The 21,962-nt window shown below is 45.6% G+C and overlaps 1 protein-coding gene across 1 annotated transcript in view; it reads left to right on the plus strand.

Moving 5' to 3' along the window:
• The window catches only part of Pik3r5 (phosphoinositide-3-kinase regulatory subunit 5), a 57,775-nt gene that overhangs the window by 20,265 nt on the left and 15,548 nt on the right, over positions 1 to 21,962 (plus strand). Inside the window, exons 2-5 of the mRNA XM_090349572.1 lie at positions 18,672 to 18,787; positions 20,111 to 20,211; positions 20,886 to 20,954; positions 21,815 to 21,953. Of these exons, the coding sequence (XP_090205698.1) occupies positions 18,685 to 18,787; positions 20,111 to 20,211; positions 20,886 to 20,954; positions 21,815 to 21,953 (412 nt within the window). The 5' untranslated portion in view covers positions 18,672 to 18,684. The remainder of the gene's footprint in view (positions 1 to 18,671; positions 18,788 to 20,110; positions 20,212 to 20,885; positions 20,955 to 21,814; positions 21,954 to 21,962) is intronic.

Consider the following 21,962-nt stretch of genomic DNA (forward strand, 5'->3'; position numbering starts at 1 on the left):
AAGGTTCTCCGATTTCTCTGTCTTCCCCCATTGAATGCAGCAGGATGGATTTAAGGAGGTCATAGGATGAACTGGCTGGAAGATAGGAATTGGCTACCATCTCCAGGCCCCAGGCCTGAAGGGGATGGGGCAGCAGGAGGTTCCTGGGAGGCCTGTAACCCAGCCGCTCTAGGGATCCCCAAACTACAGAGCCTCCGCCTGCTCTGCCACATCCTGTACCCCTGTCCTCGAGGCTGCTCTCGAAGCACAGGGCAGATGTGCAAATTCTGTGGCTGTGCCCTGAGTGAGCACAGCGCAGCTTTCTTTTCTTGGAAATCATCAGTGATTTGTTAGAAAAACAGGAAACCTGGGGGCAGCTGGTGTGCATCTTGACTTTTTTTATTTTTGTTTTTGAGTTCCTTTCATCTGTCTCAGTGCAAGCCTTTTTGGAGGTCCTCTTCTCGCCATTTCTTCCCTCTCTTCACCTCCATAGCCTCTCTATCCTTTCCTTCTTAGCCTCTGCTCTCTTCTCTCAAAGCTCTGGACATTGCTATGGGGCGGGACCAATGGAAGTAACCATGGAACCAGAGTGATGGATACATCCTGCGCATGCACTTCTGTAGAGCCTGGTGTCCTTCCCCCTGCCAGCTCTGTCTCAGCCACAGTCCCAGACCCAGGTCTGCCTGTCACTGCCCATGCTGTTCATGATGGAAGCTCTCCATCCCTACCAAGTCAGGGGGAGCTGGAAGAACCTGCAGACCTCCCTTCACCCCTTCACTCGTGGGGAGAGAGAGAAAGGGGGGGGGGAAGAAGACCCTTCGAGAACCCCAGGTTGGATGCCCTGGGTAAAGAGGAGAAACAGGAAGAAGAGGTGGCCTGATCTCACTGTGGTGGGGATGAGGGCTTAGCAGCACCTCTTCAGTTGGGCCCCCTCTCCTAGGGGAGCCGGACTTAGCGGCCACCCTTCTGAAGTCATATTAGGAGTCTGATATGAGCGATTAGAAACTCCCCACACCTCTCTAAAGGTGCTGTTTTGAGAAGGAATTAACTGCCTAGAGAGAGAGAGAGGGCGAATGTGAGAAACGAAGCCGGGGTGGATTCACATGAGACTTGAAACATACTGTATTTAGGGAGCTCCCCAGAAAAGCACCCTGGACTAAAGTGTCAGGAAAGTGACCACCTCTCCTGGACATCAATGAGTGACAGCAAACCCCAGGAGAGGAGGGTCCTCCCTCATCCTCCAGCCTACATTCCTATCCTTCTGGGGTGCCTGGCTTGGAGGGGAGCAGAGATTCTCACCCAGGACCCATGAAGTTGGATAGGGAACCCATGACATCACTAGTTTCAGTCACTCCCAGCCTAACTTCTGTGATGAATGTGGGCAAGGAGCCCCAGTCGTATTGTCAACACCTGGAACTGTCACCAACAGGAGTCCAGATGTGTTTGTATTATTTCACCACAGTTGCTGCCGATACTTCAAATGCCCTTTGTGCTTTTCAATGTTTTTTTTGACGGGTGGTAGTGGCAAGATTCACTGTCAGGTGTTGTTATTTAATGGGCTCATCAGAACAATCTTCAACTACCACTGTCTGATTATATATATATTTTTTTTAAATAGTGTGGTAATTGTTTTTCAGTTTGCAATCCCTTGTGATGTATTGCAACACGTTATTCTGAAGAGGGACTGAGGGATTTCTCCAGATTGTCAGATGAACTTGTGGCAGACCACACACACACACACACACACACACACACACACACACACACACATGCACATATACACACACAATCAGGAATACTAGGTAAGAAGAGCTTTATTGCTGAGCAGATCTGAATTTCATCGCTGGTCTGTACCTCTCAGAACTGTGGTTTCCTCATATGTAAGGTGATGAATTCCCACCTTGGAAGGTTGTTCCATGAGTAAGTGCCTGCCTTGCTCATCAGTTGGCAGGCAGGGGAGTTCTACGGTGTGTGGTAACTATGGCCTAGCACAGAATACTCAAGCAGAAGGCCTCTCTAATACAGGGGAAACTCCAAGCTAGATTTGTGCCTTAACAGTCCTTCACACTGAAGGGCAGACTTGAGTCACACCTGGATAATATCTCTCATCTTTTTTTTCACTCCAGCTTAGGAGCAAGTATCCCCCAAGGCTTAAATGTTGGCTCATAAATTCAATCACTTAGGAAATATTGAGCATATCGACACAGTGGAATATTACCCAGTTATAAAAAAAAAGGCCTTTCCCGTGTAACAACATGGATGAACCTAGAAAACATATTAAGTGTGTGGGGGGGGAGGGGAAGCCAGATATGCTGGGTGCCAGTAACTTATACCTGTAATCCCAGCTACTTAGGTTGCTGAATTCTAAGGATTACTGTTCGAAGCCAGCCCAAGCAGGAAGCACCCAAACAGCTGAAAGTAGAGCTATGGCTCTAGTGATAGAGTGCTAGCCTTGACCTAAAAAAGCTCAGGGATAGCACCCAGACCCTGAGCCCTGAATTCAAGCCCCCTCCCACACAAGGACACACACACACACACACACACACACACACACACACACACACACACACACACAAAGCTAGATGTAAGTCTATAAAAATAGAAAGTAGATTCCTGGTTGTGCAAAATGATGAATAAGGAGATGGAGGGTTGACTACTAAGAGGGTTTTCTGGGAGTAGTAGAAGTGTTTTAGAATTATACAGTGGTAACCACTGCATAATATACTAAGTAAGAAATGCACTTTAAAATACTAAATTGTATATAATATGAGTTATATCTTAATTTTGAAGCCTATGACAATCCCATGCCCAGTAAGAAGTTAATAGAGGATCATTATGAGCCTCTCCAGGTCCACAAATCTGACAGTTTCAGTGAAATGGAACAACTCTTTATTCCTACCAAAATTCACACAAGAAGGATTACGTGATCAGAATAGGCCTATGTCTATTAAATAAAATGAATGAACAGTAATTCTTCAAAGCAGAAAGTATTGGATCCAGGCAATCTGTCTCACTAGCAATTTCTAACGAATAGTTCATAGGAAAGGATACCAGTCAACTAAAATCTATTCTGGAATATGGAGATTGAGGGAAGGCTTCCTAAATTACTTTATGAGATCAGCATTATCCACTACCATCACCAGACAGAGATATTAGAGTAAGGTAAAGCTACCAATCAGTATCTCTCGTCAATAAAGAAAAGAAATCCAGCAAATTGAATCCAGCTATGTGTAAAAAGAACCTACACGGGATCACCAAAGGGACTGATTCCAGGCATATAAGACTTCTTTGACATTTGAAAACCAATCAGTATAGTCTACGACATCAACAGAAGAAAAAAGAAAGGAAATCATAGTGTCCTACTCATAGATGCAGAAAAGGAAATGACAAAATCCAGCACTCTTTCATGACAAAGATTTTCAGCTAATTAAGAATGGAGAAGATCTTCTTCTACTTGATAAAGAACATTTCTGGGGGGGGGGGGAACTATAGCTGGCATCATACTTGATGTCAAGCAAATAGGGGCTTTCCCATAAGATCAGGGATAAGTTCACACCTGGTCAGGCTTACACTGGAAATGACAGCTACTGCAAAAACAGAAGGAAATGAAAAGCAACTAGAATGAGAAGAAAGACAGAACATGCTTTGGTCACAGATGGCATGGTTGTCCATGTAATCAGATTTGAAAGGATAGATAATAAAACTCCTAGAATTAATTATGGATTATGGAAGGTGGCAAGATGCAAGACTGATATGCAAAAGCCAGTTGTTTCCCTCTACACCAAAAATAGATCACTGACAGCTCAGAAAGCTCTAGCAAACATCAGGTCACACCAGCTGATCCCTAGCCTCTGCAATGACTCTGGTTCCACTGAGCATGTGCCAGTTCACTGCACTTTAGCCAAGTCTCTACCAGGTCTCATGGTGAGAGGCTGGTAGCGGATGCCTGCTCAAAGCTGGGGTTGGAGATGGCCAAAGTGGGGGCCAAGCCACAACGACAGGCAACAAGCCATCCATTTACCCTGGTGAGGCCCACATCTCATTCTCTGGTGACCTCATTCACAGTAAGTTAGTCATGGTGAAACATCACCAGAGATGCCAGATGCAGAACTAGATATGGACCCAGGCGCCCAGTTGGGCTGGCATTCTTTCAGATCACCTTTTAGGGCTCCATCAAATCTATGGGAAGTGGTGAGAGAAGATGCCATGGTGGTGAGCTGGACAGTTGAGGTTAGTGGAGGCTGAGTGCTCAATATCAAAGTTTCTGTGAAATTGTCTTCCATTGTCTACCACAAAAAGTACCATAGGAATGCTCCAGGGGTGGCAAGGATGGAGTGGGAGAGCTCAGTGACAGCAGTGGAAACTTGAGGGCTGACTACATGAAGAACTAACCACAGCTGCGCCTTGCTGCTGTGAGCCACAGAGATGGTTTACAATTACCAGGTCTTCGCTGCTGAAGCATCCCTGAGACCTGTGCACTGGTCACATCAGTTTACATATCCTACTCGAGATGAGGTCTGTGATCTCCTCACCTGTGGCATTGGTGATTGGCAGCATATTTCTCACCCGTGAGCAGCTGCCCAGGATGGGAGAGACGGCCGTCAGTGACAACACAAACTTTCTCGATGACCTTGGGCTCCAGGACTACAAACCCTGCCCTGGGAACATGCTTGCCAGTGTCACCTCATTCTCCTCCACTGAGTTTGTCATGTGACATCTGGCCAGGGGGCTAAATGCTGTGTCCCAAACAACAGAGCTCCCAGCAGGCACTGCCCGATCCAGATATCAGCCTGGCTAACATGGATGGAAATCCGCTCCTGCTTGCTGGCCTGGGCTTAGGAAGGGACCGTGACGGGAGCAGTCATACCCCTGGTTACTGTCCCTGATATGCTGAGTCAAGACAAAGTAGCTTCGACAGTCAGTTTACGACAACACCAAAAACACAATCCATAAGTCAAAAAGTAAAGAAGTTGGACCTGATTAAAATTCTTCTACTCTTTGTAAAAACACAGGTAAGACAGTGAAATCCAAGCCTGCAATTAGAAGATATTGGTATGCACATATCTAACAAAGGATCTGTCAAACACATATGAAAGCATAAAGAGCATAATGTAAATATATACACAAACAAATTGACTAAAGGGCAGGATGGTGGGGGTACATAAGCTGACTTTTGACTTGAAGCCCCTTTGAACAACTATTTAAAGTTTTTTTTTTAAAAAAAATTAAAGCTAATAGGAGATAAGAATCAAGATCTATTAAAAGGGAGAAAAGAGAAACAACCACTTACATTGGTAGATTATTTCTCGACTACAGAGATTTGAACTCAGGGCCTCATGCTTGCTAGGAAGACACTCTAACACTTGGGCCATACCCCAAGCCCTCTCTTTACATCAACTAAGCCCCACTGCTTGCCCCATCCTGCCAGGAGCTTTGCCATCACACAACCTCCTCAGGGTTGCCTGCCTTTGTTAGCGTGACAGTGGGATGAGAGGAGAGGATAAAGCAGGGAAGGCATTCATTGAAGGCTTTACTCTTCTGTACTCACATTCTGAGCTTAGCGACAACTCCCAGGAAGCCTAGGTTCTGACCTACACCTCTTCTTTTGGCTCTGAGTAGAGGAAATACAGGAAGATGTTGGTCTCCCAGGCAACAGGAGCAACGCCATGGGTGACCAGAATCAACACCCCTGCCAAGTGACTCACTCGGTGTCACAATCAATGTAATTTCCTGTAGTCTTCAGAACTACCCTCCTTGTGCTCATACGGTCATAACCTCACGCCGTGCACTTGGGCGAGGTGCTGGCTCACGCTCTCTTAGAACTCTCTGTCCAGAGGGTGTCTGTGCAGCCCGTGTGTCAGACACTGGAGGCGTGGCATGAGTGTGGTAACACAACATTGTCATCAGTGGAGGCATTGTCCTCAGTCTGAGCAATTTTCATTACTTTATATTTAAGTTCATTGAGAGTTTTCTTTGTTGTTGTTGGTCATGGGGCTTGAACTCAGGGCCTGGATACTATCCCTGAGCTTTTCTGCTCAAGGTTCTTGCTCTACTACTTTGAGCTGCAACTCCACTTCCAGTTTTCTGGTAGTTAATTAGAGATAAAAGTCTCACTGACTTTCCCTGCCAGCGCTGGTTTCGAACCATGATCCTAACATCTCAGCCTCCTGAGTAGCTAGGATTATAGGCAAGAGCCACTTGTGCTGGACTTGATCTCCTTTTTGATCTGGGTTTTGTACGTCCAATGAATTTTCTTTTCAGACACGAGTTCTTGGTTCTAGATTTCAACTTTTTTTTTAAATTTTCCAATTCTCAGAGATTTCTCCATTGACTCCTTATGTCATCTGTCCTTGAAATATTTTAATATAATTAGAATAGATAATATTACATATGTAATACATAATATTGAATATATTTTAATATATAATCATTTCACGTATTTATATTATAATTCTACACAGCTTCATCTTTTGCATTTATTTCTATTGCATTCATTCCCATGTGATGAGATACATTTTTCTCTGTCATTTAACAAATAGTTATATCCTGGGTCTGGTGGCCGCCATGTTGTTGACAGTCTGAAATGTATCGTTTTCCATTGAGGGTATCTGTTTTTATGCTGGCACACAGTTTGTATACAGGCTACTTGATCCTTGGGTGTTTGTGGAGCTTAGTCAGGGTGTTAATTGCATTGTCGTCGCTTGAGCTAGAACTGTCTTTCCAGAATGTCAGCTAATGCCTGTGGTACCCAGGAAGGTACTTCCATGCTGGCTGATGGAAAATCTGATGGCTCTCAACTTGGTGTTACTTCTAGAACCTTCATTTCACTTGAGGCTTCCTATGTCTTCAGGTTCACGAGGTCTGGTCCCTTACATGCTGTTTCATATGCTATGACTCACAAGACCCCCTCACAGATTTCTAGACCTCTTCTTTTGCCCAATTCCATCTTTGCTAGTTCTCTAGCCATCTCAGGAGTGCCAAGCTCGAGTTCCTGTCTTCCCAGGTCAGAAGGAGCCTGGTGGTGTGCTCAGATTTTTTTCTCCATGACCATCCTCAGGGAAGTGCTTGCCAGCAGAAAGCCGGAGAGATGAAAAGGGTCATTTATCCTGTGTATTTTATTTCTCCTCTCTCAGACGTGGCAATCCCGGTGGGCTGCCTGGTGACTGTACAAAGCACTGCTTCGTACATTTTGGGTCTCCTTACATCCATTTACAGGGCACATTGACCAGTCACTCCTTTAACTCTGCTCATGCAAATTTTCCCTGAATAGATTCTTTTTTTTTTTTTTGCCAGTCCTGAGGCATGAACTCAGGGCCTGAACATTGTCCTTGGACTTTCTCAAGGCTAGAGCTCTACCACTTGAGCCATAGCACTACCTCCAGCTTTTTTCTGTGTATGTGGTACCAAGGAATCGAACCTGGGTCTTCGTACATACTAGGCACGCACTCTACCGCTAGGCAAACTCTCAGCTCCCTGAATAGATTCTTAAATATGGACTCTTTCATAAGATGATTGAAATGCAGTCACTACATCAAAGGATTTTTAGAAGATAGAAATTGGAATATTGACAGTGATTATTCTGCATGGGTTTAAAGCTTATCGTTGAGCTTTCTGAAGCTTATCTGTTCAAGATTTTAAGTTTTTCTTTTCCTGAGATTTGCAGGAAGGATCACACAGAGGACTACAAGCATAGCAGTGCACCTTCTACCATTTAGCTACATCTGTACCCCTAGTTTTTGCTTTTTAATTAGTTCATTCCTTGAGATAATTGTAGATTTCTTTGTAGATGTAAGAAACAACAGAGGCCAAGCACGTGTGGTTCAAGCCTGTAATCCTAGCTACTCAGCAGGTGAGATCTGAGGATCATAGTTTAGAGCCAGCCCAGGCAGGAAAGACCATGACACAATTACCTCTAATTAACCATAGGACAGCCAAAAGTGGAGTTTGTGGCTCGAAGTGGCAGTGCACCAGGCTTGAGCAAATGAATTCAGGAACAGTACCCAGACCTGGAGTTCAAGCCCCATATCCGACCAAAAGAAAAGAAAGGAAAGAAAAAAAAGAGAAAAAAAGAAACAGAGGTTTCTTGTAGTCTTTACCCAGTTGATTCCGAAGTAACATCTTGCAAAACGATAGTATAAAATCACAGCCAAAATATCAATATGAGTGCAGTCAATATATACCTCCCTTACCACAATGTGAACCACCATATTATTACCCTCTTATAACCACAGCCACTTCCCGCCTGCCTCAACTCAGCTCCTTAATCCTTAGCAATCACAAATAGGTTCCCCTTTGCTATAACTTTGTCATTTCAAAAATGCCTTACAAATCAAATCATGTAATGCAATCTTTATAGTACACAGTTTTTCAGCATTGACCTTTTTCAATTCAGTGGAATTTGCCAAACATTCACCAAGGCCATTGTATGTATCAGTAAATAGTTCTTTCTTTATTGCTGAATAATCTTTCATGGTAGAGGTATGTCATCATTTATGAACTGCTGTCTCAATGAGAGGCAGGTGGATTGTGCCCATTTATGACTATTACAGATAAAGCTACTAACAAATATTCATGTGCACATTTTTATGTAAATGTAAGTTTGTGTTTCTGTGAGATAAATGCCCACAACAGGTCAGTAATAGGTTTTAATTTCACATACTGAGCTGCAAGTTTCTCTTGCAGAATTATGCTAGGTGTGTGAGACAAATCTCGATATGATATTATATTCATTTCCATTCCATTGGTGAATTTTTAGAGTTTCCTTGAGCCTTCCTCTATGACTCCTGGGTGATTTAGCTCAAGTTCCTGGTAATGATTCCATTCTGATCATAGAATGCACTCAGTTTGATTTCCGTTATTTTAAGGTAATGGAAAATGAGGTTGGTTTTATTCCCAGATTATGATCTGTTTTGTCCTTTGCTCTGACTTGAACAGAATGTATATTCTGCTCTTGTAGGGCAAGGCGTTGTGTTTTCTTTTTTGTGTGAATACTGAGTTTGAACTCAGGGCCTAGGCACTGTCCCTTTAGCTTGTTGACTCAGCGCTGAAGTTCTGTCACTTTAGCAATAGCTCCACTTTGGCTTTTTGCTGTTTAATTGGAAATGAATCTCATGGACTTCACCACCTGAGCTGGCTTTGAACTTTGGACTTCAGATCTCAGCCTCCTGTAATCCTAGGGTTACAGGCATGAGTAACTGGTGCAGCGCAATGTAGTAGTTGTTGTTGTTTTTTTAATAGTTATTGTATGTATTATTGAGGGAATTGTTGAAGTCTCCAGCTGTAATTTATGACTTTGTCTTTTTCCTTCCTGTGTTTTTAAATCTCTAGAGTGTACATATTTAGGATTACTCTATCTTTGGGGGGAATCAGTGCCTTGGTCATTATACAATGTTCATTTCCTGTTTCTTATACTGTTCTTTGCTCTGAATCCCCCTGTATTTGATATAATATAGCCATTCTTGATTTCTTCTGGTTGATGTTTGAATGGCATGTATTTTTCCATCCCTTTACTTCCAGTTCTGCCTACATCATTATATTTGAAGTGGGTTTCTTGTCAGCCAGTGTTGAGTAATTCATTTCTAATTGCTGTCATTTAATTTTAATCTATTTAAATGATTAATATGCCAGGGTTAAGTCTGTTATCGTATTCATTTCCTAGGGGATTTTTTTTCTCCCTGTTATTTTAGTTGTTTCTGTGTTCCTTTTTCTGCTCCATGTATGATCCATAAGTTTTTAGAATTCATCTTGGTTGTTTTGGGGACATTTTTTTTTGGTTAGGTGTGGGACACGAACTCTGGGCCTGGGCATTGTCCCTGAGCTCTTCAGCTCAAAGCTACCACACTACTCCTTGATCCACAGTGCCACTTCCAGTTTTCTGGTGGTTAATCAGAGTCTCTCATTTGGAGCCTTTAGTGCCTGGGCTAGCTTTGAACCATGATCCTCGGATCTCAGCCTCCTGAGTAGCTAGGATTACAGGCATGAGCCACCACGCCCAGCTCATCTTGTTTGATCTGTGATGTTTATGTTTTACCTTGTCCCTGTCTCCTGCATGCCACCACATTGTACATGCATAACTTAGGAGCCTATGGTTGTTGTCAGCCTTAGTTAAGCGTAGTAAACTTGCCTTTCTTCATTTCCTCTATTTCCCTACTTGTCACATACATATTTGCCTCAGCTCTGCAGACAGCTAGAACCACATCAGACGGATTATCATTTTCTATTCAACCATCAAACACAATCTAGAAAACTCAATGGGACATGTCAAGTCTGTTGCCGCTACCCAGGTTTGGGCCTACCAGGTTTTTTTCTTCCTGATAAACCAATATTTTTCCCATTATAATCTTACTTCTGTTTAGACCATCTCTTCTAACCATTCTTCTCAAGTATTGTATGTGTTTGTACATCTCTCACTTGTCCTTCATCTGACCATGCATCGATCTCGCACTTGTTCCTGTAGTGGTTTATTATTTGTTTGTTGTTACTATTGTTTTGCTCACTATGGAATTTTTCAGTGTGCGGTTCTTTATTTCATCACTTGAAAAAATGTGGTTTCAGTTATTTATTTGCCTTTGAGATTTCTGATAACGTTAGTGTTTCTTAAGTCTGAAGTAAGGCAATGACTCTCCCCTGCCACTTTCACAGCTTTCTTTTTTGTCTCGAGTGTTTGTAAGTTGAGCCAAGAAAATACCTTGAGCGTGGTGCCTGTAATTCTACTTAATCAGAAGCTGAGATCTGAGAAATTTTGTTTAAAGATAGGCCAGGTAAAACGGTCCTTGAAACTCCATCTCCAAAATAACTAGCAAAAGGCAGACTGGAGCCATGGCTCAATGAGTAGAGCCTCAGCCTAGCAACATGAGTGAGCCAGAGTCCCCTGAGTTCAAATCCCAATACTGGAATAGTTTTTATTTTTTTAAATCTTTGTCTTGGGGCATATTTCTTTCCTTTGTTGTCTTTAGGGTTCACTCAGCTTATGACTCTAGAGTCTTTACTTTGCAAGATTTGCCAAATTTTCAGTCTTTGTTTCATTCTGGCCTTCTTTCTCCTTTCTAGCTAAGACTCCAATAACACGAGGCTTAGACCTTTAGCTTCTCTCTCTTTAGTTTGCTTTCTATCTAGTGTGCAAGTAAGATAATATCACTATCCAGGATTTAAGTTCATTCATTTTTCTCTCTCCTATTCCCTGCATTCTGTGATTGAGCTCATTCACTGAATTAATTTATTTCAGTTATTTTATTTTTCAGTTGTCAGTTCCATTTAGTACTGACTTTCATTGCCCATTTTTTTGGTAGGACTTTATTTTGTACTTTACTCCATTTCTCGTGATGTATCAAAACATTTTTACCAATGACTGCTTTAAAATATTTCTCATCAGTATTGGCCTCACTTGACCTTTTTTTTTTTTTTAGCAATACTTGACATTGAATTCAGGGCCTTACACTTCTAAGCAGGTCCTCTACCACTTGTGCCATGCCTCCAGCCCATTTTACATTGTCTGGTTTTGAGGTAGGGGCTGACTTTATTCCCAAGGCCCCCGTGGACTGCAGGCTTCTGACTTATGCTGAGGTGGTCAGCTTGCATCGCTGTCCCTAGCTTTTGTACTTCTCCACTGTTGAGATAACACACATAGACTGCCATGTGCAGCCATAGCTCCAGATGGAGTCTCACAAAACTGCTTGTTGTCTTGGTTAGCCTTAAACCACCATCTCCACTCTCCATTTTCCAAGTGGCTAAGGATGACAGACTTGAGCCACCACAGTCCAGTGGAGGTCTGTTCTTAGAAATGTGAAACCTTCCTTGTTTTTGAAGTGACAAATGATTTATGAATGTGACCTGGACATTTTGGGGGAATTAGGTAAATGGATCTGAATCTTTTTCAACACTTCCATTTGGGCTGGATTTCTCACACTCCTCCCAGCAGAGAAGTGGGAGTACTGTCTCATTGCAGAGCCAAGTAGGGTGAAAATCCCAGTTCCACACTTCAACCTCTGCCCATACCACCTGAGCTCTACTTCCTACTTAACCTTCACTGGCCGTGGGTTGAGAGGAAGACAGAGTAATGACACACTACTGTGTCATTACTGCTCTAGTGTCACTGTGACGAGAGGAGGGGTGACCTCATTATTTCTGGGCAGTAGCCAAAGCCCAAACTCTCACTTAGGCTCCTCCCAACCCCATCCCATTGGTGGACAGAGTGGTGGTGGAGGCAGAGGTAACACAGGACCCAGCATCCACTGGCATGAATTCAGTGGGAAAGGGGCTCCTGCTGGGCTTTCATAGACAACACTCATGGATGGGGCTACAGGGTCTGAGGAACTATTATTGGGTTTTCCAGTGGAGTTGTTTGGAATCAAACATCTCTTGCCTATCTTGCTAAATGGCCTCTTTCTTTATCCAGCTTCTCTCCTTAGACTTGGCTGGGGAGAGTCAGTATTTCCCAACTATGCATTGGGTTTTCCAGACTGCTAGCTCTTCAGCTCGAAGGCTGGAATGGAGGGGGCAAAAAGAGAGCCCAAGACACTTGCCAACCTATTCATCAGCCATTCCAGGGACCGAGGCCCCTAGCTGGTCTGCCTGCCTCTGCCCTGGAAGTGTCTTGCATGAGTTTCATGCAGATGGATAGGTATGTCAGATGCATCAGGCAAAGACATCTCTACTTGAACCTTGACTGAGTGTTTCATCTACAGCATCATTCTTTGTGTGATTAAAAAAAAAGGTCTACATAGGAATAACTATAACATGTATATAGGAAAAAATTTTAATTGCATCTTATTTTCTTGTACTGCCAGTACTGTGGCTAAACTGTGTGCTTAGATTGCTTGTTCATAGTTGGTGCTCTACCACCTGAGCTATACCTACACCCCAGCTTCTTGATGATTATTTTGGAGATGGATTTCAGTCCTTGTTCACAGCCTTGGTGCCTTGTTTTCTTCTTAGGGAGGTCTGGCTCACACTAAAGAAACCTTATTTATTACATCAGGAGGAAGGTGATTTTTCTTCTGCATGTGGGCAAAAGTCTAGAGAAAAAGGAAACAGGCACCTGCTCATGCCTGTTAATCCTAGCTACTCAGAAGACTGACATCTGAAAATTATGGTTCAAAAGCAGTCCAGGTGGGAAAGTCTGTGATATTCTTATCTCCAGTTAACCAACAAAAAGCTAGAATTGAGAGTGTGGCTCAAGTGGTAGACCATCAGCCTTGGGGAAAAGCTAAAGGGCAGTGTCTAGTACTAGCAAAGCTCCAGTACCAATGAAGAAAGATGAAGAGGAGGAGGAGATTATTTTTATCAATGATTGAGAGCAGGTTTCCTGCAGCTGTGAGATTTCTGGGGAGGGTGGTGATCAATGGTGGGTCACTCTGGGAGGGGCCAAGCTACAGGAGAAGAGCGCTGGTAAAATACCCATAAGTCATGGTGCTCTCAAGGAACAAAACTTCCTTTGCCCCAAACTGTGAAATAGTCACATCTATCTGACACACCTGATAAGAGTGGGTCTGTAGAATGTGAGCAGCAATATACTGGAGCCACAATCATTTTCCACATCCAGAAAACTGCCAATAGGTGTGCGATTGGGCTTAGTTAAATATTTGCGAGTGGAATTTTATTCATCCATCAGGAAGAATACTGTTATGTCATTTTCAGGGAAATGGATGGACCTGTGAAGTCTGGGCCTCCACAGACTTATCCATCCTCCAGTCTAAGCCTTTCTGCCCCACTCAGGGTCCTCATAAGGACTGGAAGTCCTCTGCGGCAGCTCAGAAGAGGAACTTGGAGTGGGGAGGCCCCGTTGTTTCATATTTCAACACTGCCCCATGAGGGAGGGGGGAGGCATTCCGGGTAGCTGCTAGGATTTCACAATGTGGGCTCCTTTTCACCAGGGGTAGGGAATAGGGGGGTGAGGAGGGTTAGGGTTAGGATTGGGATAGGGTAGCAAGGAAGCCTGACCTTGCTTTGTCAAGCATTTCACCAAAGGAAAAACCCTTTCTTGGGGGGGGGGCGGGATCCCATTATCTTCCCCCGTACCTTCCTCCCCAAAGCCAGTGGGGTTCTGCCAACAAGTCACAGGACTGGCTGATGACTGGCTGAATCACCAGGCGGAAAGAGCATTATGAGGGCCAGGCACTGAGCCTGGCTCCTGCCACATTCTCACACTGACCTCCATGCAGCTCAGCTGTGGGGCCTCTGCTCCAGGCATCTCAGCCTCAGGGTCCAGGGCTCAGGCATGCCCGGCCTCCGAAGAGTCTGGGCCGGAGTTACAATACCAGTGAAGGCAGCACAACAGAAACCCTTGGGGTACCCAATTCTACCCGACAGAGAATGACTCTATGACCCCCATCAAATCAGAAGATCTGGAGGCCAAGAGGGAGAGGGATGGAGAAGCCAGGGTCACAGCAATGGAGGGGGTGCTGGGTGGGTTGGCTTTTCTGCGAAGTTGCCTCAGACACTGGGTTCTGATGCCCTTAAGAATAAAATACTGTTCTGAAAGGTTCCCTTGTGTCACATTAGCATCAGGATGGCATGGCACATGTAAGTAATTCATTCCTGCTTGTCTCACATTAAGGGCTGGGCTGAGGGTGACTTAAAGCCTAGTACAAATCAAGCACTGGTGACTCATGCCTGTAATGCCAGCTACCCTGGAGGCTGAGTTGCCAATTCAGGCAACTAACCATGAGACATTTATTGGCAATTAACCAGCAAAAAGCTGTAAGTGGAGCTGTGGCTTAAGTAGTAGAGCACCTGACTTAAGCCAAAAAGATGAGGGACAATGCCCAAGCCCAGAGTTCAAACCCCAGTATTGGCATCAATACATACACACATACACAGAGCGGGGGGGAGAGAGAGAAAGAGAGAGAATGTGTGTTCAGCCCGTTCTTCAGGCTAGAAACATTGGGTCCAGGGCCCTGTGCAGCCTCTTGGTCCTCACTTCCAAGAGATTGATGCCAGGTGCTCCTTCTGGGCACACAGAGCCTCCTCCCTCTCTGAGGGGGCAGAGGTATGCTGCACATTTGTTAGAGATCAGTAGAATAACACACAGATGCCTCACATGTGGGAGTGTAAACTTCTCTGAGCAAAATCGTGACAATTGAGTGGGGCGCCAGTGACTCACACTGGAATCTTAGCTACTTGGATGGCCGAGATCATTGGGAAATCAAAGAATGAAGGCAAGCCAGGCAACTCCTTCTCAATAAAGGGCTGGAGGTAGGAGCCCATGCTTATAATCCTAGGCCACACAAGAAATCTGTATAAGTGGACTCTCACTGTATGCCTGAGCAGGAAGCAAGACCCTGTCAGGGTCAGACCAGAAACTGTGGCTCAGTGGAAAGATTGCCTAGACTTGAGTTCAAACCCTACCATCACCAAAAAAGGCATCATGACAATTGAATCTTCAGTTCTTATGGTAGAAACAAAAGTTGTCCTATTTCTCCTCTGAATACTTAAGGGCCAATATACTGTAGTGGATAAACCTCAAGCACCCCAGGTTTGCATCCTAGCTTTACTACTTCCTAGCTGCTAGCTAAGGCAAGTTGTTTAACTTCCCTGTTTTTCTTCTGCTTGCCTCACAAAGGTGAATCAGCCTTCAGCCCGCTCCCCCCCCCCCCCCCCCCCGCTGAACCCTGCACCCAACCCCACCTCTGCCTCTTCTGTGCCACTAGTATTGGGGCTTGAATTCAGAGCCTCATACTCTGGTGCTCTACCACTTGAGCCAGAGCTCTACTTTCCACTTTTTGCTGATTAACTTGAGATAAGAGTCTCATGGACTTGCTTGCTTTGAACCTCGATGCTCAGATCTCAGCCTCCTGAGCAGAAAGGCTAACAGGTGTGAGCTACCAGTGCCTGGCCTTCAGCCAGAGCACTCAGCCTCTTAACTGCTAGCACAATGGAATGCTCCAGCTTAGCTTCGTTCCTGGATACTCTTTCCTCCATGACCGGAATACTTGACTTTGACTTGCATGGTAGACCTGCAAACTGCGCATGCTGAGCCCCACCCTTGCTTCAGCAGGTAGCAGAAATAGCCAGCTACATAGATAGCGAACTGGAAATGGGGTGGCGGCACCTTCACCTGCAGGCGTTCCAGTCCAAACAAGGGATTCTCTTGAAGTCCTTTTGGATCTTGGCTTTGGGAAGAGAAAGGAGAGCCTTCCGGAAGGCTCCCCACCTCCCACTCCTTTTCCTCATCCCAGTCTGATGATGATCAGTTCCAAAACCCAGTCATCACCCCTGCAGCCAAAGGTGTGATACCTGAAGTAGGCTTTGTCCAAGGCCAGCCCCGCCCCCTGGTGTTATGCTCCAATCCTGGGCCATCTTCCCCTACTCCTCAGCCTTGCTCCATTCCCTCTCCTCTTTATGAAAATCTCTGCCTCATTTATCCCTAGACTCTCCTTCAGAGTCCCCACACACATAACTACAGCAAGCTTCCCTGTGGTCTCCTCCAGCATCATCCTCTCTTTCACATCCTTCTAGAGTTCCTCCTTTGCATAGCAGTCAAGGCCAGTCACCCCAAAGCACACACACTCTTGGACAGGAAGCCAGTGGTGGACTAGATGACAGGTGCCACTCCCTGTGTCCCACACTGTGTCCTCTACTTCCATGGGGCAAGGCTGGACAGATCGCTAGGGCTTGTTCCTTACAGGACCCATATCCCCACCCCAGACTGCGGAAGTATGGTGATTTGCCTCTATAGGGCCCTCTGCCCCAAGTGTTCCTGTTGCCCAGTTGAACCTGAGTTAGGAGTTCACATCTCTTTGCTCGTCATTTGCATACTTCGGTGTGAGCTCTCCACTTCCTCTTCTGGCTTCCTGGGTCCATCCCCAGATCCGCCGAGCTGGTCCACCAACTTCCTCCACTTGCTAGATGATCTCATCTGACTGCCCAGTGATGGAATCTCACGCAAAGGGGTGAATGCTGTGAAATTCCCCAGGCCAGAGATGAGTGTGGCAAAGACGGCAGCATGGGAGTGATCCTAGAGTGGGCATTTGTTCTGTGCACCCCCTGTGACATTTCATGTCTCCAACAGCCCTTGGGAGATCTGCACCGCTGCCGTCCTCACTTTGTTGATAAGCAAACTGAGTTTGGAAAAGTTAAAAGAATATGTTTGCCTTGGGCAAAACAAAAAGAGCTCAGGGACATGAGTTCAAGCCCCACTGTTGACAGGAATAAACAAAACAAAACTAAAGAATATGCACCAATCTTATGGTTGGCAAATAGTAGCCTAGAGATTCAAACCCAGGTTGATTGGATGCCACAAGTAAGCTTCACTGCAGTGCCCAGCTTCCAGCTAAGGGAGAAAGGAAAGGAAAGGAAAAACAAAACATGGCAACATGAGGCCCTGCACCTATGACCAACCCCTCCCTATCAGCTTAAGCTACTCAGGAGGCTGAGATCTGAGGATCTGTGGTTTGAAGCCAGCCAGGGCAAGGAGATGAGATTCCTATCTGCAATTAACCAGCAAAATAAAAGCCCGAAGTAGAGCTGTGGTTCAAGTGGTAAAGCACTAGTCTTGAGGGCAAAAAGCAAAGGGACAGTTCTCAGGTCCTGAGCTCAAGCCCCAGTACCAGCATTAAAAAAAAATCATGATAACAGGATGAGGCCAAATTAATGGATCTCCAGGATATGGAAACAAGAGCTTAATTATAAGTGACTGTTATTCTTTATGTATTATGTTTTTCTCTCTTCTCTTGTGTTGCCCCTTGGTTAATCTCATATTGTTACAGTATCCCACTTTGTTACCTGGTACATTATATAGATGTTTACTTGTTTATTTGAAATAGGAGGGGAAAAATGAGGGGAGGGGTGGGGGGAGGAAAATAGGGACAAAACCATGAGAGGGGATATCAATGTGTGAGAAATAATGCACCCTCTATCTGGTGAACATAACTGTAACCCCTCTATTTATTAAAATAAAAATAATCATAATCATAATAAGGCCGGGAGTTTGGCCTAGTTGTAGAGTGCTTGCCTAGCATGTACGACGACCCACGTTTGATTCCTTGGTACCACATACCTAGAAAAAAGCTGGAAGTGGTGCTGTGCCTCAAATGGTAGAACTCTAGCCTTGAGAAAGTCCAAGGACCGTGCTCAGGCCCTGAGCCCAAGTCCAGGACTGGCGAAACAAACAAATAAAAACATAAAATAATCATAATAATAACAATAGAAGTTAAAGCTCAAAGGACAGGAGTGCCTGGGACCTGGGTTGGGGGGCAGAGGATGGAAGCATGACTGGGGACACCCATCCTGGTACCCTGTTACTGGGGCACCCACATGGAAGGAGATCCTGCACACACACCCTCCCTGAAGGATCACAGGATGAATGTCTAGAAATTCGAAGGAATTTTTATTTAAATAAAATCCCCTTCGAGATCTTGATTTTTCCCCTGGATGTCCCCTGCCCAGCCAGCCACGTGGGGTCTGGCTATTCTTGGGCATTCCCTGGGCATTTAGTGTTCCTCCTATCTGCCGGGTGGAACGCCACCCCTGACCCTTCTCTTCCTCCACCTCCCTGATGCTGTCAGAAGAATGCTCCCCCGTGATGAGCACACATGCCTTCCAGAAGCCCTTCCACCCCAAAAGCTGCTGGAAGCCCCTACCTTTCTTGCCACTGAGCCCCTGAGCTTGGGGGAATGGGGGGACTGAATGCCCTGCAGGGTTGGTTACTGTTGAGAAGGGAGCTGGGCAGGTGACAGTGTCTGTTCCCCACACAGGTGATGACTCAGGATGCAGCCAGGAGCCACGACATGCACGGAAGACCGCATCCAGCACGCCCTGGAGCGCTGCCTGCACGGGCTCAGCCTGGGCCGCCGCTCCACTTCCTGGTCAGGTAAGACTGGATGCGTTGCTGGGAGGTATGGGAGCCCAGGGAAGCCTGAGAGCTGAGGTGGGTTCTGGACCAGGAGTGGAACGTGCTACGTTCTAGGTCCAACTCTGTGTGTGTGTGTGTGTGTGTGTGTGTGTGTGTGTGTGTGTGTGTGTGTGTGTGTGTGTAACTTGAAGAAGTTCTTTGCCCTTACCTGAGCAGGTGTTCACCTAGTACAGTGTGAGTTAGCAGTATGTGGCTTTTTCTGCTCTTTCTATAATGTCCTCCTCATCTTCCTCAGGCCTGCGTCTCCTGTCCACTCCTCATGCTCTCGCCTCTGTCTTCTCATTCATTTGGAGCTTAAGGACCCAAAGAAGATATCAAGCCCACTTAGCCACAACTGCTAGGGATTTGCTGGCAGCTGGCCCCAGAAATCTGTTTCCTTGATTCTAATTCCTTCCATAGCCCTGCTCTGCACTCTCCTTACAGGTAGAACAAGGAAGAATCTCACCAGAGCCAAGGGGAGCAGGAGCTCTCTTTGCTCTGTGCTCCCAGGACTAAGAACATCATATAAATGATTCATAAGAATTATTTGTTACATATTTATTACTTACATATTTATTTATGTAGTTTTAGAGAGAGAAAGATGGGAATATCTGAAGTCTGTGATTTTTTTTAAACCCAGACCCTATACAGATGAGGCAACTGGGAACCTGAGCTTCAGGAACTGTATGGATTAGTCTAGTTCCCCCATCACACCATCACACACACAGCCTTCCCCATCGTGAGCACCCTTTCATTTTTAGGGGTTTACCCGTGCTGACTTCGGGAAATAGAATGACAAATCGGAAAAATCCTCTGGGGAAGTTACAGTGACACTCAAGGCTCCTTGGAGCTGTTTTCAACTGTAAATGAATTCAGCTTCCTCTTCCTGTCTCCACTGCCAGCCTCTGCTGGGAACCTTAGGATGGTTCTCCCCTGGGACTGGGGTGGCTCTTGTCATGGCATCTCTCTATTCTTCCAGAATGATCTGCCTCTGATCTAATGTCTTTGACTGTCTTAGGGCTGGGCACCCACCATAGGACCATAAGCCAGAGGTACAGAAGAGTCTCAGCCAGCTGGCAGGTGTCTGCAGGGATCCCAGTTCCTGTGATCCCTGTGTGATACAGCTTCCTGTCAGGCAGGAAAAGGAGAGGAAAAATGGGCCCTTGTGTCTGGGTAGGAAATGACAGGGTTGAGTGTTGCCCTCATGCTTCAAGATCTATGCTTCAGAACGCCCTTGCTTGTGGCCCTGCCTGCGGGCAGCCAGCGACCTGGGCTAACTCCAGGCCTCTTGCTTGCATGCAGCTGGGCTGTGTCTGAACTGCTGGAGTCTGCAGGAGCTGGTGAGCAGGGATCCAGGCCACTTCCTCATCCTCCTGGAGCAGATCCTACAGAAGACCCGCCAGGTAAGGCCGGCTACAGAGTGGAGAGCACAGCTGGTGCTGGCCCTGGAGAGTGCATGCCCAGACCACCAGAGGGGCATGGCCAAGGCCTTGAACCCATGACTTTTATCTTTCAGCAGAGCTGTGCAATGAGGGTTTCTAGAAAGTGTGAGTATGTAACAGGAGCACCAGGGGTCTGAGTTCAAGCCTGTGAGAGTGTGTGTGTGTGTGTGTGTGTGTGTGTGTGTGTGTGTGTGTGTGTGCTGGTACTAGGGCTCGAACTCAAGATCTGGATGCTAGCCCTTAGCTTTCTTTTTTTTAACTCAAGGCTGGTGCCCTACCACTTGGGGCACAGCTCCACTTCTAGTTTCAAGATAAAAATTTTATGGATTTGCCTTTCCCAGATACCTTTGAACCAGGACCCTCACATCTCAGCTTCCTGAGTAGCTAGGATTACAGATATGAGCCACCAGTGCCTGGCATAGAGGAAGGTTTTGTAGAAGGGATCAAAAAGCCTATTGTGGCACACACAATATCTATTCAGGATAAAGAGAAGGAAACAATCTAAACTTGAGCTTACTAAGGCCCAATACTATAACACAGAAGAGGCAGTGAGCTTCACCTGTGCTTCAAGTCCTCAGACTTCCAGAATGGGTGAAGGGATTTTTAGCATTGTAACCTCCTTGTCCTCTCCACAGGTCCAAGAGATGGGTACCTATGACCTCCTTGCCCCACTGGCTCTGCTCTTCTATTCCACCGTCCTCTGTGTAAGTCCAGGTGGGCCCAGACAGGAGAGGGAGGAAAAAGAAGAGTAGCCTCCAACTCGCTGATGCCTTCCGAGCTGCCATCGTGTGTGTGTGTGTGTGTGTGTGTGTGTGTGTGTGTGTGTGTGTGTGTGTGTGTATGATATACTTTTTAATGAATGCAGGCTATGTACAGGATATATTTTTGCACAAGTACAGGATACATATTTCTCCCACAGTGAGTGATTAAATGAATACAGGATACATTTCTTAATGAATGCTCCACATTTCTCCACCAGAGCCACCATCTTGACAGGCCTCCATGTGGTGGCCATCGTGCCTGGCATCTCGGGGTTCACTGAAGAACTGTGTCCACGTGTGTTCCCAAGCCATTCAAGTGTCACCTCATTTTTTTAAATTCCCAGTGGTCAGTTTCATCCAGCAGATTGGTGACTGAATGACTCTATAGACACAGAATCAATCTACCTAAAGAATAAGCATTCTCCTGTAGTGAGAATGGTTTAAACATTGAAAAGTGTTCCCAATATGAATAGCGGCAATGGCACCATTTAAAATGACTGGTGAGGTGACAGCTTTTCCAAGTCTTTCTCAGGTATGGGTGAACTGTGGCTTTGAATTTTTTTAAAGAAAGGGAAGACATTACTTTGGGGACCCCCTGAGTGCCCTCTTGCCCATCTGTAACTTACTCCCTGGGGAGTCACTTCTAGATCTTCTTGACCTTATCCTGGCCTGGGGCAAACTGATCCCACAAAATATATATTCATCATGGAACCTTCTAGAAAAGAGGTAGAGACTGACCTGGAATACCAATGAGCTCTTTTTCACGTGGACTTTCCTGCTTAGTGCCCCTCTTTCCTCCCTAGACACCACACTTTCCACCAGAGTCAGATCTCCTTCTGAAGGCGGCCAGAACCTACCACCAGTTCCTCACATGGCCAATTCCCTACTGCAGCATCTGCCAAGAACTGCTCACCTTCATCGATGCCGAGCTCAAGGCTCCAGGTAAGCATC

This window comes from Megascapheus bottae, chromosome 17 (assembly GCF_031878675.1).
Source record: "Megascapheus bottae isolate mThoBot1 chromosome 17, mThoBot2.hap1, whole genome shotgun sequence".
In the NCBI taxonomy this organism is placed as follows: domain Eukaryota; kingdom Metazoa; phylum Chordata; class Mammalia; order Rodentia; family Geomyidae; genus Megascapheus; species Megascapheus bottae.